Consider the following 26,583-nt stretch of genomic DNA (forward strand, 5'->3'; position numbering starts at 1 on the left):
TGAACTAAATTGGCCGCAATTTAATACTAAAAGTCAAATAAAAAGTGCGCCAAAACTGGTGCCATTTTTAGTGGTATATGTTAACCTCTAATGTGGTTATTTGAAGCCCACTATTGAAATTCTTAGTCCCATTTAGGCTCCTCTTCCCGACTGAAGCCGGCTGCTATTGATTAGAGCTCCCACTAGTCGTTCAGGAGCAATTCTTCCGACGCTAGTGTCTCGTTGCTTTGAAAATTGTGAATAGAATTTGAAAATTGTTTTTTTTGCTGAGAAGTTGTAAGCTGAGATCAGCTATATTGCTGTTTTTCTGGTTGTTACGACTCGAAGAGGAGTTTTGGTTTATTTGAGGTTTTAACCGGAAGTACTTTTTGTTCAGACAACGTTATGATTTGAAATAAAGCTAAGTACATTTGGTCTGTGAACTATTTTCTAAACAAATTATGTGCTGCGTTAAGTGAACTTTAAAAATTCTACTTTGGAAAGTGGTTTTTAGGGAATGGTGAATATAGACAACCGTTTTTAACCGCTTTTGGGCATTTGGTTATATATTTTTGCTTTTTAATAGCCGGCCCTCATCTTTTCGGTGGGCTATTATTGCTGTCGGGGAATGAAATTTGTTTCGCTTTACCTTAGTTCTCAAGCTTGTGTCTGTTTTTTTTTATTTTTTGCTTTGTGACCCTAGCCTCCACAATCAAAAAATCACACCTTTTTTTCTGTTAAATATATTTGCGTTTGTGCCATTACCTATAATTTTATGAATAAAAAACATTTAAGATTTTAGCTTTTTTAGTTTTTCTTACTTTTTGTTTGCAGTTAATTGCATTTAGCTTACTGGAGCTCTCAGAATTATCTGCTACTTTTGGCTGTTTTACTTTACTTGACCAGATATAAAAAGATATTTTAAATTATTATTTTTTTTGTAAATTCTAAGATTTCTTAAATTTTAAAAAGATGTCAAGTACGGGACGGAAAAAATGTAGAAATTTTGTGACGTTAAAAAGTTAATGAATTGCGTAATACCTAAATTGTAGTTTGTATGTTTTCAATTCTGTTACATTTCGAACAAAGTTATAAGCCTTTTTGTCCCCAGTTTCTTTTGGTTCTCAATTTTATTTGAAAAGATCTGTATTTGTAGACTTGTTTGTCTTTACAATTAGGAGTCCGACTTTTTTATTTAGCTTACCGATGTTTGTCCATCTGAAAAGTTCGGTTTTGATTTGAGATTTCTGTGTTTTGTTAATATTTGCTTTTGCGTTACGACAGGGATTTAAATTTTCAACAATTTTTACAAATAGCTGGCGAGGCTAAGAACAGTTCTCAGACAGAAGGAAATGATATAGGCTACGTTTATGATTTTTCCTGGAACTTTGACGCTTGGAGTGGCTTTTGGAATTTTTGACTGTTTTGTTTCGTCTGACACTCATTTTTATTAGCCGCCCTCTTCTTTTTTAGCCGGCTATTATAGCGTTCCTATTTTTTTTTACTTCATCGAACAAAAAATGTTTCGCTTTACCTCATTTTGCAGCTTGTTCAACTACGAAATGCCATCAAAATAAATCGGACTTAGAAGATGTTTTTGTACAAAATTCTTTTCCATATCTATTCTTTCAATTCCAATGATGCTTCTTTTATCAACGGCGGCTATTTTCCGGCAATCTGCCGGGTATGTTTAATCTAGCACGCGGCAAAGCTGAAAAAGTTCAAATTTTTGAATGCTTTCTTTCACTGTTTTTCTTACGTATCTTTTGATTGTTAATTTTATATGAAGAGATCTGAGATTTTAGACTTTTTACCTTTATTATTAGGAGCCCGGTCAGTTTAGTTTATTTTACCATTGTTTCTCCATCTGATAATATTTTGGGCGTTTTCTAACGTTATCTGTCAATTTTTATCGGTCTGATCCTTTCTATAATATGTGGAAATCAAGTGTTTATCTCAGCTATTTCGGCAATCTGCCGGCTCTGTCTGTGTTTTAGTCGGTTCAGTATCTGGTTCTGTTTCAATTGTTATATTGATATTATTTCCTATTTTTGAGCTGTGAACCTGGACTTCGTGAGGCTTGGGACGCTTGATAACAGTGTCTTGCACACTGATCTCAGCGAATGAAATGATTTTTGTAGTTTTTTTTAAGTTGAGACCAGTGTTTTTCCATCTGAAAAGTTATGGCTTTTTAGCGTTACCGGCTGGGTTGTTAATAATGCAATGCTTAGAAATGATTAAAACGATTTCTGTGTTTTGTTAAAATTTCATCTCCGGTTTACATAAAATTTTTAATAATTTTAAATAACCGGTGACTCAAGAGTTGTTTTCCGACAAAAGACAATGATTTAGGCTGTTTTTAAAGATTTTTTGGAACGTTTGACGCTTGAAGTTGCTTCGGGAATTTGTCTCACTGAATTTGCTACAATGTCTGACGCATTTCTTTCGGTTTTCATTAGCACGCAGCAAAGATAGAAGTCCTATTTTTCAATGCTTTTTATTAACGGCGTTTGAATGCGCTTGACTTCAATTCTCGCTCTCGTTAGCAAAAGCTTTAAGGTCATTTGCGTGATTAGATTTTGGCAATGCGTGACTTACCTCAGTCAATAAAATGCCCTTTGCCCTTGCTAAACTTAATTTTATTTTGAATTAGATTGAGTTCTAAGCAACTCATAAGCTAAATGAAGGTCGCTACAAAACTAGTCTTCGTAGGAGTGAAGTTTTACAATCCTTTTTATTTATCCATGAACGTTTTTTAAATAGCTTTTTGACCGTTGTTCGATAAATTCATCAACTTACATCTGCCTGATACTCTCTTTATTACACGGAAAGCAGGTGTTGTTCGCAGCTATTCCGGTAATCTGCCGGCTATGTCTGTGTTTTTGTCGAATCAGTATCTGGTTCAGTTCCAATTGTTACATTGTTAATATTTAGCATTTGTGAGTTATGAAGCTGGACTCTGTGAGTTTTGGGACGCTTGAGAACAGTGTTTTGCACACTAATCTCAGCGAATAAAGTATTTTTTTGTGTTTTAGATCTTAGCAGCGTTCAGATTTTTTCGCACTTTTTTCTATATTTCAATGCTTTGGTTTCTGTTTTCTCTGTTTTAGCTTGGACGTAGGATGGCTATGTGATTTTACTGAACTCTTTATATATAATAAAAGCTATTCTTTTAGAATGCCGCACAGCGATAGCTGGGGCTATTATTGGCCTTATCTTGATTTTTAGTATTTCGTCGCGCGATTTTTGTTACGACCATATGACGTCACAACCACTTCAAAATCTGCTTTCTTTTATTTGTTCATGCAATTTCAACTGAAGTGTGCGTGACGTCATTTTTTGCATTGTGAGCCTAGCCTCCACAATTGAGAAATTTGCCCAATTATGTTTCTCTGGATTGTTTGTGATGCGATTGCATAAAATTTTGACATTACCTATATTTTTATTTGCTTTGCGTTTATGAATATGAAATGTTAAATAAGATTAAGGGTTTTTAGCTTTTTCCGTAGTTTTTTTTACATTTTTGTCTGCAATTATTTGCATTTAGCTAACTGGATCAGTGATATTTTTTTGATTTTCTGTGCTACTTTCTGTTTTTTTTTTACTTGACCTGATAATAAGTTTATTTGTAAGTTCTTAAGTTTATTTGTAATTTTATTTGTAAGAGCTAGCTTTCGGATATGAACTTTTTTTGCTCTATCTTTTCCCTTTGCTTTTCTTCTAATAAATATAATTTTTGCTATTACTATTTTTCATTTTAAAAAGATGCCAGGAACAGAAAAAAAGTTAGTTGAAATTTTATGACGTTAAAAAATTAAAGATTTTCTTGATGCCTAAATTGTATTTTAGGTTTTTATGATTCTGTAACATTTTGAACTATGTCATATGCCTTTTTTCCCATCTATCTTTTGATTGGTATTTTGTTTTGAAGAGATCTAAAATTTTAGAATTTTTTGCCTTTTAATTAGGATCCCGGTCAGTTGTATTTAGCTTATCAGTGTTTGTCCATCTGACAATATTTTGAGCGTTTTCTAAGGTTACCGTCTGGGTTCCCAATAATGTAATGCTTTTTAGATTTAAGAATATGTTTTGTTGTCAGAATTTGCTGTCCTCTTTACGATATGGATTTTTGTTTTTTAATAGTTTTTTTAAATAGCTGGCGAGGCTACGAATAATTCAGACAAAAGATTGATTTAGGCTGATTTTGGCCGTTTTTTTCTGGATCGTCTGTTGCTTGGAGTCGCTTGCGGAATTTTTCCGACTGTTTTTTGAAACAAAATGACAATGCAATAAAAGGACAATCCAATGCAATGTGACCAATCTGTGTTCGATAATCAAAGGTAAAAGCGCTTAGATCAGTTGGAACAAGAAAAGCAGATAGCAGAATTTAATTCTCTACAATCGTCAACACTCGTTAAAATTTCAGCATAAATTTACACAACTCAACTGTCATAGGATGAATTAGGAGTAACTTTAATGGAGAGAGACAGCAGGTTTGCAATGTGTTAGGCCAACTAAGAGAATGTCCAATTAGAATGTCCAATTTTTACAATGTAATAAAAATAGAAGAATGTGCTTGTAGATTGTATTAAAAAAATATTGAAAAATTGAAGCAAATGATTAAAAATCTTATGGCTGGTAGTATACTCAATTGATTATTCATAAAATTGTCCTAAAAATAGAGAAACAAACATTGAACAACAGCATTTATATAATATCTGAAAAAACAAAAACTAACTTCATAACAACAAGTTTGTGCCATTATTACTGAGCTGGAGCGAGGATGCAGTGCGAACTGGATCCCTTGTGAACTGGATCCTTAAACGTACGTCAACGAAAAGAACGCAATCTAGGTCTTCTTTGTTGCTAATCATCGTCCAAAGACGATCTCACACTCGTCAAAAGTGCTAGAAACTTTACAAAAATTTAACTTTGTCTACCATAACTATTTCAATATCACTTTCGAGATTCAAACAAGTGAATACTTTAAATTTTCGCTATGAAAAGTTTGCAAGTTTTGACTGAAATCACGGTGAAACAAGATCAGAACTATTGAAAATAATGGTTACAATTGGATTTCTCTAAAAACTATTGAAACAAAAAGAGAGAAAATTTGTAGAGAACTTGAGCAATGAAACCAAACCACGCACAATTAGATAACATGAAAAAATAATTCAGGTCAAATTGATTTGATTTAATTGAACGTTTTTCTTCGATTAGTAATCTGTTATTACTGCGACATAAATGGACAAAGTGCTGGAGAAATTTTAAGTGAAAATTATCGAACGAAGGAGAGTGAAGCAAACCGAAAAGGTCTTTCATCTCACTAAACACATATGAGGATTCACAGGCGCGAGTCCTACTGGCACTGAATTTAGTTTCAATGGTGCTGCCAGTGAGAAAATTAGAAACCGTAATCAAGGCGGCAATGTGTCTTACATAATGCATTTTCTTTTGCGGACTTCGTTTGAAGTAAGGAAAGAAAGGAACAGCTAATGATGACCCTATTGATTTTGAAAACTGAATTGCAAAATTTTTTGTCAAACTCTTCTACTTTTAGTTTTGATTACTCATTAGTCATCCGAAATGGTACAGCGAAGCCCACTTCTTTCAGTCAATAGTTCATGCAGTTGTATCACCATCAATTGCCTCGTTTAAAATTTCTAAAGAACTCAGCGACAATCCCCATATGATCTCCCTAAGCAGTCGAACTTTTGCTAACTAACCAAATACGTTTTGGTATTTGACTTCAGGTCTCGATAGCAATAATAAAGTGAAGAAGAAACATGAGTATTCCCGAGTCGACACTCCATAGTAGTAATACAAGGATCATATTTGATGTCATACAAATCATAACGTATTTCCTGGTACGATCGTTGTATGACTACTAAGAAGTCATACATGATCCTTGTATGATTACCAAGAAACCATATATGATCCGTGTATGATTACCAAGAAACCATATATGATCCTTGTATGATTCCCAAGAATCATAAATCTATTTTTCGTAAACCTTTTTCCATGTTTTTTAAATGTCATTCGTTAAAGCATTGCCCATGTGATTCCCCGGCATCACTTTGTGATCCGCCAAAAGACCCTAACGTACGATATCATTTGCAAAGTTGGTCTCTAAATAAAAGAGTAAGGCCAAATATATACCTGAAGTTTTGATATTCTCTGACGCCAGTTAATACATACAAATGCTCATTTATAAGAAACATTTAAAAAAAAACTTTGCATATAACCTCAAATTCGTTTTGTGAATAAGTTACAATTGCACAGAAGTTATTTTTAGCGTACACAAAGAAAAAAATATGTTTTGCAATTGCGGTAAAATATTTTAATATGTCCTCTGACTACAATATAGGAAATTTTGTGGCACCAGTCAATGTTTTATGTGTCATATATGACCTTGTTTGATTTCCAAGAAATTTTTTCAACTTAGAAAAGGAAAATTATTCAATTTTTAGCCTTTGAAATTTTTTTTGTATGATCCCTGTATGATTTCTGGGAAATCATATATGATCCTTGTATAACACCAAGAAATCATACAAATCATATATGACCTAGTATGATTACTAGGAATCCTATATGACCTAGTATTAGTATGACTACTAAGAATTTTGTATGATGAACAACCCGGGTTCGCCATTAGTGAATTATTTGCTATGTTTTAGAGTTTTGTGAGATAAGAGGGGGTGAACTAATGTTTTAATTGGCGACGGTTAGGCAAGCGGGTGAAAAACATTTTTCTATCTACCTTATCCTATTAAGTAAGATCTAAAAAAAATGTTAGAGAGAAAACTTGATATTTCTCCAAATCCTGCTTTTTTTTCAATGCTTTGCTCTCTAGACCAAAATTTTTTTCGTCTTGGAAAAGTGTTTTCAGAGGGCTTTTCCCTGGTGAAAGAAACTGAGGGTCCCTGTATTCGTATAGAAGTAATCTGCAAAAGAAGTAAGCATCTTTTCAATAAAAACTTTTCTTTTGCTGATGTTGTTACACAACTTTGAAGAAAGCTCTGATAAGTCGTACAACGGCCTATCAGTGCAAGTTAGTTCAATAAATTTTGAAATTTTCACTACTACAGAGAATACTGTACGTTTAATTTTTTTTTTTGGAATTTATAATGGGTCTTTTTGGTGAATAACAGCTGCTGAACTGATAGCGGAAACGGAATTAATTTTTTTCAGAAGTTTTTTCGCCATTTTTCTTGGGGAAAAGTGCATTCTTTTATGAGGCATACTTGCGTGGCTGATTCAAATAATATGAGCACATAGAATTTATGCCGTGCGGTTTTAGGCTGTACACAGCGAGAACTCGCTCCCTGAGTCTCTGCTGGCCCTGGCAGTGCACCTTCTGTCTCTGTCCATTGATTACTATTCAAAATACGGCACAGCGACATCCACTACATCTTCCTCAGCGCCATTGTCAACAACGAGTACAGTCGAAACAGAATGCCCATCAAGTAAATCACAGGATCGGCAGAAGAGTTTGGTGGATATTGACTTCAAGTCTTGGTTCCCCCATGACTCAGTGGTTGAAAACTGTAGCTCTTTCGTGGATTATGTAGCGGAGAAGTCACTTTATAAATCTCAATGTTAGTTTTATAATTCTTTTACTCAATCTTTTATAGTCCCATCTTTAATTTATCCCTCATTTTAGTATTTTTGGAATATTTTAAAATTGGCCCCATTTAGTAAGTTAAACAGACGGACATAAAAAAATGGGAACCAAAAAAGAATTTGAAAATGTGAGCTGAAATAGGTTGCGATATTTGATAATTCTACAATGTTATCTTGATGTTTTAGACCTGCAGAGTTTGAAATCCGACGCGAGAAACTACGTCGTAAGTACCGTCTCTTGCATCGCCTCCACTGGTCGGAACGATTAAAAAATAATTTTGTTTGGTTTTTAGGTCAAAGAAGATATTCTTAGTTTACTAATAAAGTTGCACAATAAACTTCACCGAGAGGGCAAGAATTATACAATGAGTGACTTGAGGGAATCGAGTGTGTATCACCATAATTACAACTGTGGCAGTGCTGTACACCACATAAAGCTTGTACTTGCTCGAATTATTGAATTCAGTTCTGCTGGAAGGAATAGAGTTAAAGAAGTGATTGATGAACTGGCACCTCCGGTTGCAACTGGATCTGATAGTGGTGCTTCAGGCTTGGGTTGTTCAGATGGTGCCCAAAGAATTTTGGCTGCCTCCTCATCTCCCAGTGCGGCAAAGATCGATTTCTTGGAAAGGTAAGAGAATTGGAATCATTCGTAAATGGAGCCTGTGTTTTAGACTATCGTTGAAACAAATAGAAAGTAAAAATGGAAAGTAAACAAATAGTCAAATTTTTACTTTTGCGCTTGCTGGAGTAGTTTTCGAGTTATTCAAATGGCCGTGGTGTTTTGATCACTAAATATGCTTTTTGAAATGCAGCAGTTTATTCTCTCCATTTTTTGCTGGTTTCACCGTGAATAAGTTTTAAAAAATCTGACCAGTCTGGATGATGCTCGCTTAAGTTGATGGTTTTTCAGGCCTGGTCAGACTGTTGTAATATTTTGATTAAAATCTAGCTTCTGTGAGTTGAAAGTATTGAGCAAAGATTTTGCTCTTTGTCTTAGTAGTGTGAAGATCGATGCAAAATTTAATTTGAATTGAATAGAATTTTGTTAGGGAAACAAATTACAAACGAAAGTGGATATAATTACGGGTTCAGCCGTTGCAGCATAAGTAGCAGGAGCTAATATCTCGAAATCCCCTTTACCTAGATGACAAAAATCTGTTATTTTGTCCTGATTAATGTAATGATAGTTATTAATAGCCGCCGTCAGAGTCTCAACAGCTATCATTTGGGTGGCCTCCCTTTTGTACAATCCAAAGGATTCGGATTGTATTGGTGCGCTTTTTTTCAAGATCTGTTCACACTTTTCGATTTTTGATGTCATGACTTTTAAGTCAGATTAGAGTGTTGATTAATAGCCGCCCTCATATTGTTCACCAATATTTTTGCGGCCCTATTTTTAAAATCCCAATGATTTGGATTTTATTGGTGCGCTGTGTTTTTTAATTGCTCTCGAACGACGTTTAAGGCAATTATTGTAAACGTGTTTTTTGAGCAAACTTATTGATTGACCGTTTTGTTTTAGAACGTTCTTTCGATTTCACGTCTTCAGTGACTTTTTTGTACTTGACTTCTTTGCATCACCTAAATTGCTCTATTCCGCAAAGTGGCTGTAAGATTAGATATCGCAAGGGAGTGATAGCCGAGTGGTCAATGCTTCTGTCCAGTTTGCAGGAGTTTGAGTTTTTGAATCCCTCCTTTGTAAGAATTTTTATACCCATAGAAAAATTACAGTCCCCTCTAATTTAAATTGGCACCCCTGTCATTTGAGATCAAATTTAAAAGCTCTGCTGGCTCTTTCGCGCCAATAAGAACTCATAATAGAATAGTGATTATGATCACGTTGGATTAGTTTAAATGGAACCCAAAATGTAGGTTTGAAGCGTGATTTTTGTTCAAACTATCTTCTAATCTATTAAATGTACGTCACACTTGAACGCAACGGTTAACAACGCTCCTGTCTTCACATGTTTTAACGATCCTTAAACATGCAGCCTATACAACCATGCTTAACTGCCTGATCTATAAATGTTTTTTTTTGCACATTAAGCATACGGCTTATCAAAAACAAGCGAGACAAAAAGCCAACCAGTTTTCGTATGTAGCCACTAGGGATAGACAACAATAACAGGCGTCGGTAGTGCAAGGGATTCGAACTGTGGCTGTGAAGCGAGGGGCATGGGTTCGAGACCGCGTCGGTGCAAAGAATGGCCTCTGTTTTTTGTCTCATAAATGGTGAATCTTGTTTTTCATCCACTACTGTGTTTCGTTCCTGCTCCCTTCTTTATTTCCCTTCTTATTTATGCTTCTATATCTAATTTATTAAATGTAAGTCGCACTTGAACGCAATGGTTAACAACGCTCCTATCTTCACATGCTTTAACGATCCTTTAACACGCAGCCTACACGGCCATGCTTAAGTGACTGATCTTCAAATGTTTTTTTGCTCATTAAGCACACAGCTTAGAAAAACCAAGCGAGACTGAAAACCATCGACCAATATTTTTTGTATGTAGCCGATTCAATAGACAGCAGTAACATGAGTCGGTAGCCCAAGGGAATAGACCTGCGGCTGAAGCGAGGGGCATGGGTTCGAGCCCGAATGGGTGCCAGAAATGGCCCTTGTTTTTTGTCTCAAAAATGGTGAATCTTGTTTTTCATCCACTACTGTGTTTCCTTCTTGCTCCCTTCTTTATTTTCCTTCTTATCGATTCTTCTATATCTAATATTTTAAATGTACGTCGCACTTGAACGCAACGGTTAACAACGCTCCTATCTTCACATGTTTTAACGATCCTTAAACATGCAGCCTATACAACCATGCTTAAGTGCCTGATCTGTAAATGTTTTTTTGCTCATTAAGCATACGGCTTAGCAAAAACAAGCGAGACAAAAAGCCATCGACCAATTTTCGTATGTAGCCACTACGGATAGACAACATTAACAGGCGTCGGTAGTGCAAGGGATTAGACCTGTGGCTGTGAAGCGAGGGGCATGGGTTCGAGCCTGAGTCGGTGCCAGAATTGGCCTCTGTTTTTTGTGTCATAAATAGTGAATCTTGTTTTTCATCCACTACTGTGTTTCGTTCTTGCTCCCTTCTTTATTTCACTTCCTATTTATTCTTCTATATCTAATGTATTAAATGTAAGTCGCACTTGAACGCAATGGTTAACAACGCTCCTATCTTCACACGTTTTAATGATCCTTTAACATGCAGCCTACACGGTCATGCTTAACTGGCTGATCTGCAAATGGTTTTTTTGCTCATTAAGCACACAGCTTAGAAAAAACAAGCGAGACTGAAAGCCATCGACCAATATTTTCGTATGTAGCCGATTCAATAGACAGCAGTAACAGGCGTCGGTAGCCCAAGGGAATAGACCTGCGGCTGTGAAGCGAGGGGCTTGGGTTCGAGATCGAGTCGGTGCGAAGAATGGACTCTGTTTTTGGTCTCATAAATGGTGAATCTTGTTTTTCTTCCACTACTGTGTTTCGTTCTTGCTCCCTTCTTTATTTCACTTCTTTTTTATTCTTCTATATCTTCTAATATATTAAATGTAAGTCGCACTTGAACGCAATGGTTAACAACGCTCCTATCTTCACGTGTTTTAGCGATCTTTAAACATGCAGCCTACACGACCATGTTTAAGTGCCTGATCTGTAAATGTTTTTTCGCTAATTAAGCATACGGCTTAGCAAAAACAAGCGAGACAAAAAGCCATCGACCAATTTTTGTATGTAGCCACAACGGATAGACAACAGTAACAGGCGTCGGTAGTGCAAGGGATTAGACTTGTGGCTGTGCAGCGAGGGGCATGTGTTCGAGATCGAGGCGGTGCAAAAAAGGCTTCTTTTTTGTCTCAAAAATGATGAATCTTGTTTTTCATCCACTACTGTGTTTCCTTCTTGCTCCCTTCTTTAATTCCCTTCTTATTCATTCTTCTATATCTAATCTATTAAATGTACGTCACACTTGAACGCAACGGTTAACAACGCTCCTATCTTCACGTGTTTTAGCGATCTTTAAACATGCAGCCTACATGACCATGCTTAAGTGCCTGATCTGTAAACGTTTTTTTTTCTGATTAAGCATACGGCTTAGCAAAAACAAGCGAGACAAAAAGCCATCGACCAATTTTTGTATGTAGCCACTACGGATAGACAACATTAACAGGCGTCGGTAGTGCAAGGGATTAGACCTGTGGCTGTGAAGCGAGGGGCATGGGTTCGAGCCTGAGTCGGTGCCAGAATTGGCCTCTGTTTTTTGTGTCATAAATAGTGAATCTTGTTTTTCATCCACTACTGTGTTTCGTTCTTGCTCCCTTCTTTATTTCCCTTCCTATTTATTCTTCCATATCTAATGTATTAAATGTAAGTCGCACTTGAACGCAATGGTTAACAACGCGCCTATCTTCACATGTTTTAATGATCCTTTAACATGCAGCCTACACGGTCATGCTTAAGTGCCTGATCTGTAAATGTTTTTTCGCTCATTAAGCATAAGGCTTAGCAAAAACAAGCGAGACAAAAAGCCATCGACCAATTTTCGTATGTAGCCACTACGGATAGACAACATTAACAGGCGTCGGTAGTGCAAGGGATTAGACCTGTGGCTGTGAAGCGAGGGGCATGGGTTCGAGCCTGAGTCGGTGCCAGAATTGGCCTCTGTTTTTTGTGTCATAAATAGTGAATCTTGTTTTTCATCCACTACTGTGTTTCGTTCTTGCTCCCTTCTTTATTTCCCTTCCTATTTATTCTTCTATATCTAATGTATTAAATGTAAGTCGCACTTGAACGCAATGGTTAACAACGCTCCTATCTTCACATGTTTTAATGATCCTTTAACATGCAGCCTACACGGTCATGCTTAACTGGCTGATCTGCAAATGGTTTTTTTGCTCATTAAGCACACAGCTTAGAAAAAACAAGCGAGACTGAAAGCCATCGACCAATATTTTCGTATGTAGCCGATTCAATAGACAGCAGTAACAGGCGTCGGTAGCCCAAGGGAATAGACCTGCGGCTGTGAAGCGAGGGGCTTGGGTTCGAGATCGAGTCGGTGCGAAGAATGGACTCTGTTTTTGGTCTCATAAATGGTGAATCTTGTTTTTCTTCCACTACTGTGTTTCGTTCTTGCTCCCTTCTTTATTTCACTTCTTTTTTATTCTTCTATATCTTCTAATATATTAAATGTAAGTCGCACTTGAACGCAATGGTTAACAACGCTCCTATCTTCACGTGTTTTAGCGATCTTCAAACATGCAGCCTACACGACCATGTTTAAGTGCCTGATCTGTAAATGTTTTTTCGCTAATTAAGCATACGGCTTAGCAAAAACAAGCGAGACAAAAAGCCATCGACCAATTTTTGTATGTAGCCACAACGGATAGACAACAGTAACAGGCGTCGGTAGTGCAAGGGATTAGACTTGTGGCTGTGCAGCGAGGGGCATGGGTTCGAGATCGAGGCGGTGCAAAAAAGGCTTCTTTTTTGTCTCGAAAATGAATCTTGTTTTTCATCCACTACTGTGTTTCCTTCTTGCTCCCTTCTTTAATTCCCTTCTTATTCTTCTATATCTAATCTATTAAATGTACGTCACACTTGAACGCAACGGTTAACAACGCTCCTATCTTCACGTGTTTTAGCGATCTTTAAACATGCAGCCTACATGACCATGCTTAAGTGCCTGATCTGTAAACGTTTTTTTTTCTGATTAAGCATACGGCTTAGCAAAAACAAGCGAGACAAAAAGCTATCGACCAATTTTTGTATGTAGCCACAACGGATAGACAACAGTAACAGGCGTCGGTAGTGCAAGGGATTAGACTTGTGGCTGTGAAGCGAGGGGCATGGGTTCGAGACCGAGTCGGTACGAAAAAAGCCTCTTTTTCTTTCTAGCTCCCTTCTTTAATTCCCTTCTTATCGTTTCTTCTATATCTAATATTTTAAATGTACGTCGCACTTGAACGCAATGGTTAACAACGCTCCTATCTTCACATGTTTTAACAATCCTTTAACATGCAGCCTACACGGCCATGTTTAAGTGCCTGATCTGTAAATGTTTTTTCGCTCATTAAGCATACGGCTTAGCAAAAACAAGCGAGACAAAAAGCCATCGACCAATTTTTGTATGTAGCCACAACGGATAGACAACAGTAACAGGCGTCGGTAGTGCAAGGGATTAGACTTGTGGCTGTGCAGCGAGGGGCATGGGTTCGAGATCGAGGCGGTGCAAAAAAACGCTTCTTGTTTGTCTCAAAAATGATGAATCTTGTTTTTCATCCACTACTGTGTTTCCTTCTTGCTCCCTTCTTTAATTCCCTTCTTATTCATTCTTCTATATGTAATCTATTAAATGTACGTCACACTTGAACGCAACGGTTAACAACGCTCCTATCTTCACGTTTTTTAGCGATCTTTAAACATGCAGCCTACATGACCATGCTTAATTACCTGATCTGTAAACGTTTTTTTTCTGATTAAGCATACGGCTTAGCAAAAACAAGCGAGACAAAAAGCCATCGACCAATTTTAGTATGTAGCCACAACGGATAGACAACAGTAACAGGCGTCGGTAGTGCAAGGGATTAGACTTTTGGCTGTGAAGCTAGGGGCATGGGTTCGAGACCGAGTCGGTACGAAAAAGCCTCTTTTTCTTTCTAGCTCCCTTCTTTAATTCCCTTCTTATTGATTCTTCTATATCTAATATTTTAAATGTACGTCGCACTTGAACGCAATGGTTAACAACGCTCCTATCTTCACATGTTTTAACGATCCTTTAACATGCAGCCTACACGGCCATGCTTAAGTGACTGATCTGCAAATGTTTTTTTTGCTCATTAAGCACACAGCTTAGAAAAAACAAGCGAGTCTGAAAGCTATCGACCAATATTTTTTGTATGTAGCCAATTCAAGAGACAGCAGTAACAGTTGTCGGTAGCGCAAGGGATTAGACCTGTGGCTGTGAAGCGAGGGGCATGGGTTCGAGCCTGAGTCGGTGCCAGAAATGTCCTCTGTTTTTGTGTCATAAATGCTGAATCTTGTTTTTCAACCACTACTGTGTTTCCTTCTTGCTCCCTTCTTTAATTCCCTTCTTATTCATTCTTCTATATCTAATCTATTAAATGTACGTCACACTTGAACGCAACGGTTAACAACGCTCCTATCTTCACGTGTTTTAGCAATCTTTAAACATGCAGCCTACATGACCATGCTTAAGTGCCTGATCTGTAAACGTTTTTTTTCTGATTAAGAATACGGCTTAGCAAAAACATGCGAGACAAAAAGCCATCGACCAATTTTTGTATGTAGCCACAACGGATAGACAACAGTAACAGGCGTCGGTAGTGCAAGGGATTAGACTTGTGGCTGTGAAGCGAGGGGCATGGGTTCGAGACCGAGTCGGTACGAAAAAAGCCTTTTTCCTTTTTCTTTCTAGCTCCCTTCTTTAATTCCCTTCTTTTTGATTCTTCTATGTCTAATATTTTAAATGTATGTCGCACTTGAACGCAATGGTTAACAACGCTCCTATCTTCCTATGTTTTAACGATCCTTTAACATGCAGCCTTTACGGCCATGCTTAAGTGACTGATCTGCAAATGTTTTTTTTTGCTCATTAAGCACACAGCTTAGAAAAAACAAGCGAGTCTGAATGCTATCGACCAATATTTTTTGTATGTTGCCAATTCAAGAGACAGCAGTAACAGTTGTCGGTAGCGCAAGGGATTAGACCTGTGGCTGTGAAGCGAGGGGTATGGGTTCGAGCCTGAGTCGGTGCCAGAAATGTCCTCTGTTTTTGTGTCATAAATGCTGAATCTTGTTTTTCAACCACTACTGTGTTTCCTTCTTGCTCCCTTCTTTAATTCCCTTCCTATTCATTCTTCTATATCTAATCTATTAAATGTACGTCACACTTGAACGCAACGGTTAACAACGCTCCTATCTTCACGTGTTTTAGCGATCTTTAAACATGCAGCCTACATGACCATGCTTAAGTGCCTGATCTGTAAACGTTTTTTTTTCTGATTAAGCATACGGCTTAGCAAAAACAAGCGAGACAAAAAGCCATCGACCAATTTTTGTATGTAGCCACAACGGATAGACAACAGTAACAGGCGTCGGTAGTGCAAGGGATTAGACTTGTGGCTGTGAAGCGAGGGGCATGGGTTCGAGACCGAGTCGGTACGAAAAAAGCCTTTTTCTTTCTAGCTCCCTTCTTTAATTCCCTTCTTATTGATTCTTCTATATCTAATATTTTAAATGTACGTCGCACTTGAACGCAATGGTTAACAACGCTCCTATCTTCACATGTTTTAACGATCCTTTAACATGCAACCTACACGGCCATGCTTAAGTGACTGATCTGCAAATGTTTTTTTTGCTCATTAAGCACACAGCTTAGAAAAAACAAGCGAGTCTGAATGCTATCGACCAATATTTTTTGTATGTAGCCAATTCAAGAGACAGCAGTAACAGTTGTCGGTAGCGCAAGGGATTAGACCTGTGGCTGTGAAGCGAGGGGTATGGGTTCGAGCCTGAGTCGGTGCCAGAAATGTCCTCTGTTTTTGTGTCATAAATGCTGAATCTTGTTTTTCAACCACTACTGTGGTTCCTTCTTGCTCCCTCCTTTATTTCCCTTCTTATTGAATCCTCTATATCTAATATATTAAATATAAGTGGCACTTGAACGCAATGGTTAACAACGCTCCTATCTTCACGTGTTTTAGCGATCTTTAAGCATGCAGCCTACACGACCATGTTTAAGTGCCTGATCTGTAAATGTTTTTTCGCTCATTAAGCATACGGCTTAGCAAAAACAAGCGAGACAAAAAGCCATCGACCAATTTTTGTATGTAGACACAACGGATAGACAACAGTAACAGGCGTCGGTAGTGCAAGGGATTAGACTTGTGGCTGTGCAGCGAGGGGCATGGGTTCGAGATCGAGTCGGTGCAAAAAAGGCTTCTTTTTTGTCTCAAAAATGATGAATCTTGTTTTTCATCCACTACTGTGTTTCCTTCTTGCTCCCTTCTTTAATTCCCTTCTTATTCATTCTTCTATATCTAATCTATTAAATGTACGTCACACTTGAACGCAACGGTTAACAACGCTCCTATCTTCACGTGTTTTAGCGATCTTTAAACATGCAGCCTACATGACCATGCTTAAGTGCCTGATCTGTAAACGTTTTTTTTCTGATTAAGCATACGGCTTAGCAAAAACAAGCGAGACAAAAAGCCATCGACCAATTTTTGTATGTAGCCACAACGGATAGACAACAGTAACAGGCGTCGGTAGTGCAAGGGATTAGACTTGTGGCTGTGAAGCGAGGGGCATGGGTTCGAGACCGAGTCGGTACGAAAAAAGCCTCTTTTTCTTTCTAGCTCCCTTCTTTAATTCCCTTCTTAATGATTCTTCTATATCTAATGTTTTAAATGCACGTCGCACTTGAACGCAACGGTTAACAACGCTCCTATCTTCACATCCTTAAACATGCAGCCTATACAACCATGCTTTGGTGCCCGATCTGTAAGTGTTTTTTTTTTGCTCATTAAACACACAGCTTAAGAAAAAACAAGCGAGACTGAAAGCTATCGACCAATATTTTTCGTATGTAGCCAATTCAAGAGACAGCAGTAACAGGTGTCGGCAGCGCAAGGGATTAGACCTGTGGCTGTGAAGGGAGGGGCCTGGGTTCGATCCCGAGTGGTGAAGGAAAAGGATACATCGTTTACTGGGATACAAAATTCGGGAGTTGGTTGTCGTTTTCTTCCCCTCTTCATTTCTTTGTTTTTTTGTTACTTATATCTTTTTTTCGTTCTTTCTTTATTCCTTTATCTTTTGTTTCTTTCTCCATTTATTTCTCTCCCTCTCATCTAATATTTTAAATGTAAGTCGCACTTGAACGCAATGTTTAGCAGCGCTCCTATGTTGACATGTTTTTACGATCCTTAAGAATGCAGCCCACACAATCATGCCTAAGAGCCTGCTCTGCAAATGTTTTTTTTTCGCTCATTAAGCATACGGCTTAGCAAAAACAAGCGAAACGAACAAGACATTGATAAAAATTTTGCTTCGGTAGCCAGTACCGATTGACAACAGCAGCAGGCGTCTGTAGCGCAAGGGATTATACCTGTGGCTGTCAAGCGAGAGACATGGGTTCAAGCCCAAGTAGTGGCGGAAAAGGATGTATAATGTACTCGGAATTAAATTTGGGATTTGGTTGTCCTTTTCTTCCCTTCTTCGTTTCTGTTTTTTAAATTTATATATTCCTTTTGTTGTTTATTTATTCCTTCATCTTTTATTCCTTTCTCCATTTTTTTCTCTCCCCCTCATCTCTCCCCCTAATATATTGAATGTAAATTGCACTTGAGCGCAATGGTTAACAGCACTACTATCGTCAGACGTTTAACGACCCTTAAACATTCAGCATAAACCACCACCACGCTTAAGCGTCTAATCTGTAATTGTGTTTTGCTCATTAAGCATACAGCTTAGCAAAAACAAGCGAGACAAAAAAGTCATTGTCGAAAACTTTGCGTATGTAGCCAGTTCAACAGACAACCGCAACGGGCTTCAGTAGCGCAAGGGGATTAGACTATGGCTGTGAAGCGAGGGTCATGGATTCGAGCCCATGTAGGGGAGGAAAAGGATTTATAACTTACTGGGATAAAAAATGGTGAGTTGATTGTCTTTTTCTTCCCTTCTTCATTTCTTTGCTTTTATTTTTTACTTGTATCCTCTTTTTGTTCTTTCTTTATTCCTTCATCTTTTGTTTCTTTCTCCATTTCATTCTCTCCCTCTAACCTGTTATATTAAATGTAAGTCGCACTTGAACGCAACGGTTATCACCGCTCCAGCTTCTTTTTTTGGCTCAAAAATGGTGAATCTTGTTTTCGTTCTTGCTCCCTTCTTTATTTCCGTTCTTATTTATTCTTCTATATCTAATATATTAAATGTAAGTTGCACTTGAACGCTATGGTTAACAACGCTCCTATATTCACATGTTTTAACGATTCTTAAGCATGCAGCCTACATGATCATGCCTAAGTGCCTGATCTGCAAATGTTTTTTTGCTCATTAAGCATACTGCTTAGCAAGAACAAGCGAGACAAAAAGCCATCGACCAATATTTTTCGAGTTTATCCAGTTCAATAGACAACAGAAACAGGAGTCGGTAGCGCAATGGATTAGGCCTGTGGCTGTGAAGAGAGGGGCATGGGTTCGATCCAGAGTCGTGGAGGAAAAGGATGCATCGTTTACTGGGATAAAAAATTGGTGAGTTGGTTGTCTTTTTTCCCCTCTTCATTTCTTTGTTTTTTTTGTTACTTATGTCTTCTTTTCATTCTTTCTTTATTCCTTTGTCTTTTCTTTCTTTCTCCATTTCTGTCTCTCCCTCTCATCTAATATTTTAAATGTAAGTCGCATTTGAGCGCAATGGATAACAACGCTCCTATATTCACATGTTTTAACGATTCTTAAGCATGCAGCCTACATGATCATGCCTAAGTGCCTGATCTGCAAATGTTTTTTTGCTCATTAAGCATACGGCTTAGCAAAAACAAGCGAGACAAAAAGCCATCGACCAATATTTTTCGAGTGTATCCAGTTCAATAGACAACAGAAACAGGAGTCGGTAGCGCAATGGATTAGGCCTGTGGCTGTGAAGAGAGGGCATGGGTTCGATCCAGAGTCGTGGAGGAAAAGGATGCATCGTTTACTGGGATAAAAAATTGGTGAGTTGGTTGTCTTTTTTCCCCTCTTCATTTCTTTGTTTTTTTTGTTACTTATGTCTTCTTTTCATTCTTTCTTTATTCCTTTGTCTTTTCTTTCTTTCTCCATTTCTGTCTCTCCCTCTCATCTAATATTTTAAATGTAAGTCGCATTTGAGCGCAATGGTTAACACCTGTCCTATCTTCACATGCTTTAACGATCCTTAAACATGGAGCCTACTCCACCATGCTTAAGCTCCCGATCTGGACAAATTTTTGTGCTCATTAAGAATGCAGATTAACAAAAACAAGCGAGACAAAGAGCCGATGACCAGAAATTTTTGCATGTAGTCAGTTGAATAGACAAAAGCAACAGGCTTCGTTAGCGCAAAGGGATTAGACCTAAGACTGTGAAGCGATGGGCAGGGGTTCAAGCCTGAGTAGGGGCGGAAACGGATGCTTAGTGTACTCGTGTAAAGGCTTGAGATTTGGATATACTTATCTTCTGTTCTTTCTCTCTTTCCTCTTAATTGTTTTCTATATCTTCCTTTGGTTCTATGTTCACTCATTCGTTCTGCATTTCATTAATTCCCTTTCATCTATCTATCTAGTATTTTAAATGTAAGTCGCATTTGAGCGCAATGGTTAACAGCTGTCCTATCTTAACATGCTTTAACAATCCTTAAACATGCAGCCTAATCCACCATGCTTAAGCTTCCGATCTGAACAAGTTTTTGTGCTCATTAAGAATACAGCTTAACAAAAACAAGCGAGATCTAATATATTAAATCTAAGTCGCACTTGAACGCAATGTTTAGCAGCGCTCATATGTTCACATGTTTTAACGATCCTTAAGAATGCAGCCCGCGCAATCATGCCTAAGAGCCTGCTCTGCAAATGTTTTTTTTCAAGCCCAAGTAGGGGAGGAAAAGGATGTATGATGTGCTCGGAAATAAATTTAGGATTTGGTTGTAGAAGCTCGTTTTATGCAAATTCATTGCGCTCCTTTAACATAGCGCACCTTAATCACAGCAAAGCCCAAATTGTCGCTTAACCAAAAGTTGCTGTTAAATAAGGTAATGGACGCCAAAAATACTCGTCGGTAGCCTAAGAGGTAAGAGCTATGGCTGTTAAACGAGGGGCAAGGGTTCGAACCCGAGTTGCCACGAAAAAATCCTCTATTCTTTTAAACCTGTTCGGATATGATTTTGTGATGCTTATGCGGGCTTGCTAGTTTCAGTTAAGTTGGAAATGGGTGTCTGAACAAATGTTTGGATTTTGAGAGGGAATTTTGAGTGGCGTGCGTCAATTTGACCTCTGTTTTCTGTATTTCTTCTCTTGGGTGCTATTAGTTTGACGCATTGCGCCATATGCAATTCCTTGAATTTCTCAACGACAGCTAATGCTTTTTATGACGTTCACCTTATTTTTTATATAAGGGCGAATTGTTCGCATTGCCAGTTTTTTTGTTGTTTCCGCTAACTTATCACTTAGTGGGCCTCATTGGCTAGTAATACGACTGAAATGAATCTTATTAAGGGTGCATAGGTAGCGGTTTTTAATACTTCTGTTCTATTTCTTTTCAAAAATTATCAGTGCGGGTCAGGTCTCAAGATATTAATAGTGATTTTTGTGATCCATTTATTTTTTTTTCAGCTGAAAGCTAAAGCGTTCTGTGACTTTGACACCAAGCAATGGTTTTCAATAAATATTATCGAATTTTTGAGTATTGCGAGATTTATTGTGCACTTTGTTGTGATATGGCTTAGTCTCATTAATGACAGGTCTTATCGGTTATTAAAGTTGCTGAAATTAATCTAGTTAATCGTTTCAGTTCGTAGTTTTCGCTTTCTATGTCTTATACGCTGTTGTTTTTCAAAAAATTTTTGAGCTTTTTTTTTAGTTCTGCTAGTATTTATTGTACTTATTGCGGTCTTATCACTGAATCTTTTTAATATCCTTGCTAATGAGGATATAGTTAGTCGAAATAGTTGCTTCAGTTCATAGATATTGCTGTCTGTGAATTTTATTTGTTGACATAAAATATTGAGTATGAGTTTTTTCTCATAGGGCATTAGGTGGCTTATGGGGATTAGGTAGATTTTGAATTCATTGTTTGATTCTAATACTGCTAATGCATGCTATTACTTTGAAACTGTTCTCTTCAGAATTTTTTAAATCGAATTTTTGAGATTTGCGAGTTCTTGTCGTGCACTTTGATGTCTTATCTTCTAGTCTCATTAATTACAGGTCTCGTCGTTTGATAATGAGGTTTTATTTGATTGAATTAATGGTTTCAGTTCGAGCTAAGGCTTTTGACTACCCGTTTCAAAAAGTTTGAATATTTGTGAATTTTAGCTAGTGTAGGTTGTAATGTTGGTTTTCTTATGACATTTATTACCTTTTTGTCAACGGTAATGAGTCATGAGTTATTTGGCCCCCACTCAGTGTCACTCTCCTCAACCATCCTCCTCATCCCCTGGGATTTGGATTTGGAGTACCCTTCTCGTTCAGCCCAACGCCCCCTGGCTTTACCCTTTTCGGTTTTGAAGATAAATTAAGTATGGTTTTTGGAATCTGACACCAAACAAGAACACTTCTGACACTTAAATATAATTGTTTTATTAATAGCCGCCCTCATCTTCTCAGCCGGCTATTATAGCGCTCCTATTTTTTTACAATTCAAAGAATTTGAATTGTATTGGGGCGCTGTCTTTTTTTAAGATCTGTTCACACATTTTCATGATTTTTGAAGTCAAATTGGGGTAGTGATTTTGGTCACGCCGAAACAGGAAATGGAGCGAAAAAGCGAGTGGTTTTTCGGCGTGATATTTGTTTGCTCTGGTTTTAAAGTAGAGTGAGTGTTTGAACAATAATTCGCTTTCTCGCTAGTGATTTTTTGTTCACATGCGGCAATTTCACTTTTTTTCGTTTTACCTTTTTGCCGCTTTTTCGACATTTTGCGTGAAATCTTTTTGACTTCTCTAGGCTAGTTTCACTCTTCTGTCATTCTGCTTAAAGTCCTTTTAAACAGCAGCTGCTCAGCAAAGCAATTCAAAATGAAGAGAGTCAGTATAAAAAAATCAAAGTCAGAAATAGAAACGGGATAAACCCATAAAGCCCATTTTTAGATGCCCGGTATTTGAAATTTTTTCTCGTAAGTTTTAGTTACTATCTATAATGCTTATTGGTATTCATACTAGACGCTGTAGCCTCTCACTGAGAGGCAGGAGTATGTTCAACTACGAAATGTCATCAAAAGAAATCGCACTTAAAATTGTTTTTGTACAAAAATAATTTTTTGTTGATATTTTCTTTTCTTTCAATCCCAATAGAGTTATGGGAATCAACGGCGGCTATTTTCCGGCAATCTGCCGGGTATGTTTTTTTGTCTTTTCCGTTTGGTTTAGTTTTTTTGCATTTGATTTGTATGAATCTTAAGAAGTTGATTGTTTATTATTCAAAAACTAAGCGTATCACGCAATCTGTAAAAATCGTTCAAGCACAAACAAGATTCTTTCCTGATTTTACTCTATATTCATAATTGTGGCGATTTTTTCTGTTTCGAATTTTATAGCTCAACAAAATAACAGAGTTAGGTTATTGAATATTAGGCGGGTGGGATTAAGTTGATTTCTATTTCAAGTCGTTGTTTTTAGACAATTTTTTTTGGACAAGCATATCTATTCATGATTTGAATGACTTTTCGAAAATTGGCTCCTCTTTTTGAACGTTCTTTTACGTTTGAACGTTCTCTTTAACGTTTAGGGTGCTCATTATGTTTCTATTGTTCAGTTTTCATTGACATCCGTTGTCCCTCTCCTGCCTTTGCAAACTCTACCCCCTCCCACTTACTTAACCCCATCACTAGCCTATCTCCCTACTAGTTAACGCAAATCACCTATTCATCACCAGTTCTATGCCCAACCAGTAGTCTGAACCCGCATACTCCCCAATAACCTCGGCCTTAAAGTTTTATGATCTCTTCCGTTTGTTCCCCTCGCGTTTTTAACTTTCCAACTAGAGAATGGTATTCCATAGTTGATATTGACGTAAAAATATGGCATGTGTGCGGAGTCTGTAGTCATATGAATCCACCAAGCTGGAGGAGGATACATCTTGTCTGCGATTTCAAAAACGGATCAGTTTTATTAGGCCTTTAGTTTTTTGTTTTTGTAATTTCTCATTTTTAATAGCCGCACAGCGGTAGCTGGGGCTATTATTGGCCTTCTCTTAGTTTTTTACAATTCCAATAATTTGAATTGTATTAGGGGGCTGTCTTTTTTTAAGATCTGTTCACACATTTTCATGAATTTTGAAGTCAAACTGGGATAGTGATTTTGGTCACGCCGAAACAGGAAGTGGAGGGAAAAAGCGAGTGATTTTGCGGCGTGAAATTTTTTCGCTCTAATTTTAAAATAGTGAGAAAACGGTGTTTGAACAAAATTTCGCTTTCTCGCTAGTGGTTTTTTATAGCTACGAAGCTGTAAGCTGAGCGTAGCTATATTGCGGTGCTCTTGGTTTCAAAGAATTGTATTGGGGCGCTGTGTTTTTTTTAAGATGTGTTTACACATTTTCAATGACTTTGATCTTTCAAAACGGGATAAACAGGTAAAGCCCAGCGGGCATTAAGTTTCATTAGAGGCCCAAAGTGTACGCTAATAGTCCTTCAAGCGCTTAGAGTGGTGCAGCTGCTGGGATGGCCTCAACTTAAGGTTAAAAGGTCATTTTTAGGAGTTTTTCGGCTCAAAATGGTGCAGTTTTTTGTTTGATTAGTCTTAAGTTGAAGTTTTTAAAAGTTGATGAAGGTCTTTTGCGAGACAAAATTACTAGTTATGACTATTTTATGAGCTATATGTTTTGGCACTACAAACACAAACAGTCAAAATGATACTAATTTTTGCAATTTTTTTCAAGTTTTTTGAATTTTTTTTGTCATTTTATGAGTTTATCCAGCTTCAGGGGCCAGGGAATCTCCTTTAAGGTTTGATAATAGGGCTCTGCATAGTTTCTAGTAGTAATGGATTGGTTTTATCATTTTAATGTCTCGAATTTCGGTATTTTTTGATAAAATCTGCAATTTTTTCATGGTTTCCAAATGTTTTTTTGTCAATTTTTGATATTTGTCCATTCATAAGTGCCAGAAAACCTTTTCCACGGTCTGATAAAAAGCTAATGCATGGTAGTAGTTTTCAACAATTATCTTTTCGAATTTCAGAAATTTTTCGATACAATTTGCAATTTTTTTGAAGTTTTTTCAAAGCGTGTCTTTATTCAGTTTTTCTTGCCTAAATGACCAGATAACCTCATACAGGGTTTGATAGTTTGTTATAAAATAGTTGCTAGGGGACAAGTGAATGGTTTTCAACTTTTTAACATAACGAGTTTCTTTTTTTTGAAATTTGAATTTTTTATGAAAATTTTTGCCTATCGATCTTTGATCCAATTAATTTTTTAGTGCTTGGAACTTGGTGGTTAGTGGATAGCCTTTAGAGACATTTCGAGCCAACACTTCATTGAAGTTTGCAATTGCTTTCATTTTTTAAAAAAAATTTGGTTCATTTGTGTTAATCGATCTTCAAGGGCCATTCAATTTTTTCAGGCTTTGCAGATATAATACTGCAGCAATTTCGAAACAAAAATTGGTTTTTAACTTATTTTGAAACAGGTGTATTTAAAGAGATTAAATTTTGTCTCAGGGGTAAAAGCTTTAAAGTTTTAGCAATGATTATATTTTTGTTTAGTTTGTTTGTCTCAATTTTTTAATGATTTTGTTGTTTTGGCTCGCATTGTTTAATTAATCTGCTGGTCACTTAGAGTACTTCTAAGTCTTTCATTCAATTCTTTGAATTGTCTTTCAGGACTTGTCCTGCTATGTTTTTTTGTTTTGTCGTCTGACGCTCTTTTTTCGTTTTACATTTGTTCACACAGCAAAGCTGAAAAAGTCAAATTTTCTGAATGAATTCCTCCTCCTAACGGCATTTGCGCGCGTGACGTCATTTCTAACTCGCTTGAGCGAAAGTTTTTAGGTTATTTGCGTGATTAGATTTTGATCATACGTGACTTACCTCACTCAATAAAATGACTTTTGCACTTTAAAACTTAAGTTTAGTTTGAGTTTGTTTAAGGTCAAAGGAACTCATATGGCAGTAACGGTCACTAATAAGAGGTTTCTGTGGAATGAATTTTAACAAGCTTTATTAATTTATCGCTGAATGTTTTTTAGCCTAGTTTTTTGAGCGGCGTCGATTTTTTTTTCAATTTAGATCTGTATCGGTTTCTATCTCTATTATATGGCACGCAGGTCTATTCTTTCGCAGCTATTCCGGCAATCTGCCGGCTATGTTTGTTCACATGCGGCAATTTGACTTTGATTTTTACAGTTTTTTCGATATTTCGGATCAGATTTTTTTAAATGGTTTTCCCAATCCATTCAAAGTTAATTCTAGGCCTTGTTTTTTGGTAGAACCAAATGTTCATTTCTCGGTAGTGGTTTTTTGTTTTTATGCGGCATTTCGACATTGATTTTCTGTTTTTTTTAAATTTTTTTGATCTGAATTTTTTGGAAATGGTTTTCATAATTCTCTCATAGTCCGTTCTAGGTCTAGTCTTTTGATTTGTCAATGAAAATTCTGTGAATTGTATGTCAGGACTTGTCCTGCTATATTTTTTATTTCGTCGTCAAGATTTTTGTTACGACCATATGACGTCACAAACACTTTGTTCTTTCGCTCATGCAATTTCTACTGAAACGCGTGCGTGACGTCATTTTTCGCTCTTAGTGGAGCGAGTTTTTTGTTCATTCGCGTGATTAAATTTTTGGTCACACGAGACTTACCTGACTCTCGAAAATGACTCCCTCACTTTGAAATTGACTTTTATTTACTTGAATTCAAAGAGATAAGGTCAAATGGGTTTAAGTCACTCTAAATGAAGGTTATTTGAGAGCAGCTGATAGGCGGCAATAACTTATACAGATTCATAATCAAAATATAACATCTCAGACTTCAATGAAAAGACTATTTTGGTCTGTCTTTTTTGCTTTTTGTTGAGACTGCAGATCTACGAAGCTATTGTGGCTATTTTCTGCCATTCTGCCAGCTATGTTTGGATAATTGTGATAAAGGTAAGGCCAGTTGAGTTTATATTGCGTAACTCGCTTTGGTAGTTTCCGGTAGTTTAACGGTTATCTTTTTTATTTTGTTGTCAGGTTTTTTGTTAAGACCATATGATGTCATGATCACCTCTCACCTCAAATCTGCATTTTTTC

General features: G+C 37.1%; 1 protein-coding gene across 1 annotated transcript in view; it reads left to right on the top strand.

Annotated features, from left to right (window-relative positions):
- LOC142349780 (E3 ubiquitin-protein ligase UBR3-like) overlaps window positions 1–26,583 on the top strand; it is a 161,360-nt gene that overhangs the window by 70,226 nt on the left and 64,551 nt on the right. Inside the window, exons 15-17 of the mRNA XM_075401549.1 lie at window positions 7,280–7,577; window positions 7,789–7,826; window positions 7,896–8,233. Coding sequence (XP_075257664.1) covers window positions 7,280–7,577; window positions 7,789–7,826; window positions 7,896–8,233 — 674 coding nt within the window. The remainder of the gene's footprint in view (window positions 1–7,279; window positions 7,578–7,788; window positions 7,827–7,895; window positions 8,234–26,583) is intronic.

Source organism: Convolutriloba macropyga, chromosome 11, assembly GCF_964194025.1.
Source record: "Convolutriloba macropyga chromosome 11, txConMacr16.3, whole genome shotgun sequence".
Lineage (NCBI taxonomy): Eukaryota > Metazoa > Xenacoelomorpha > Acoela > Convolutidae > Convolutriloba > Convolutriloba macropyga.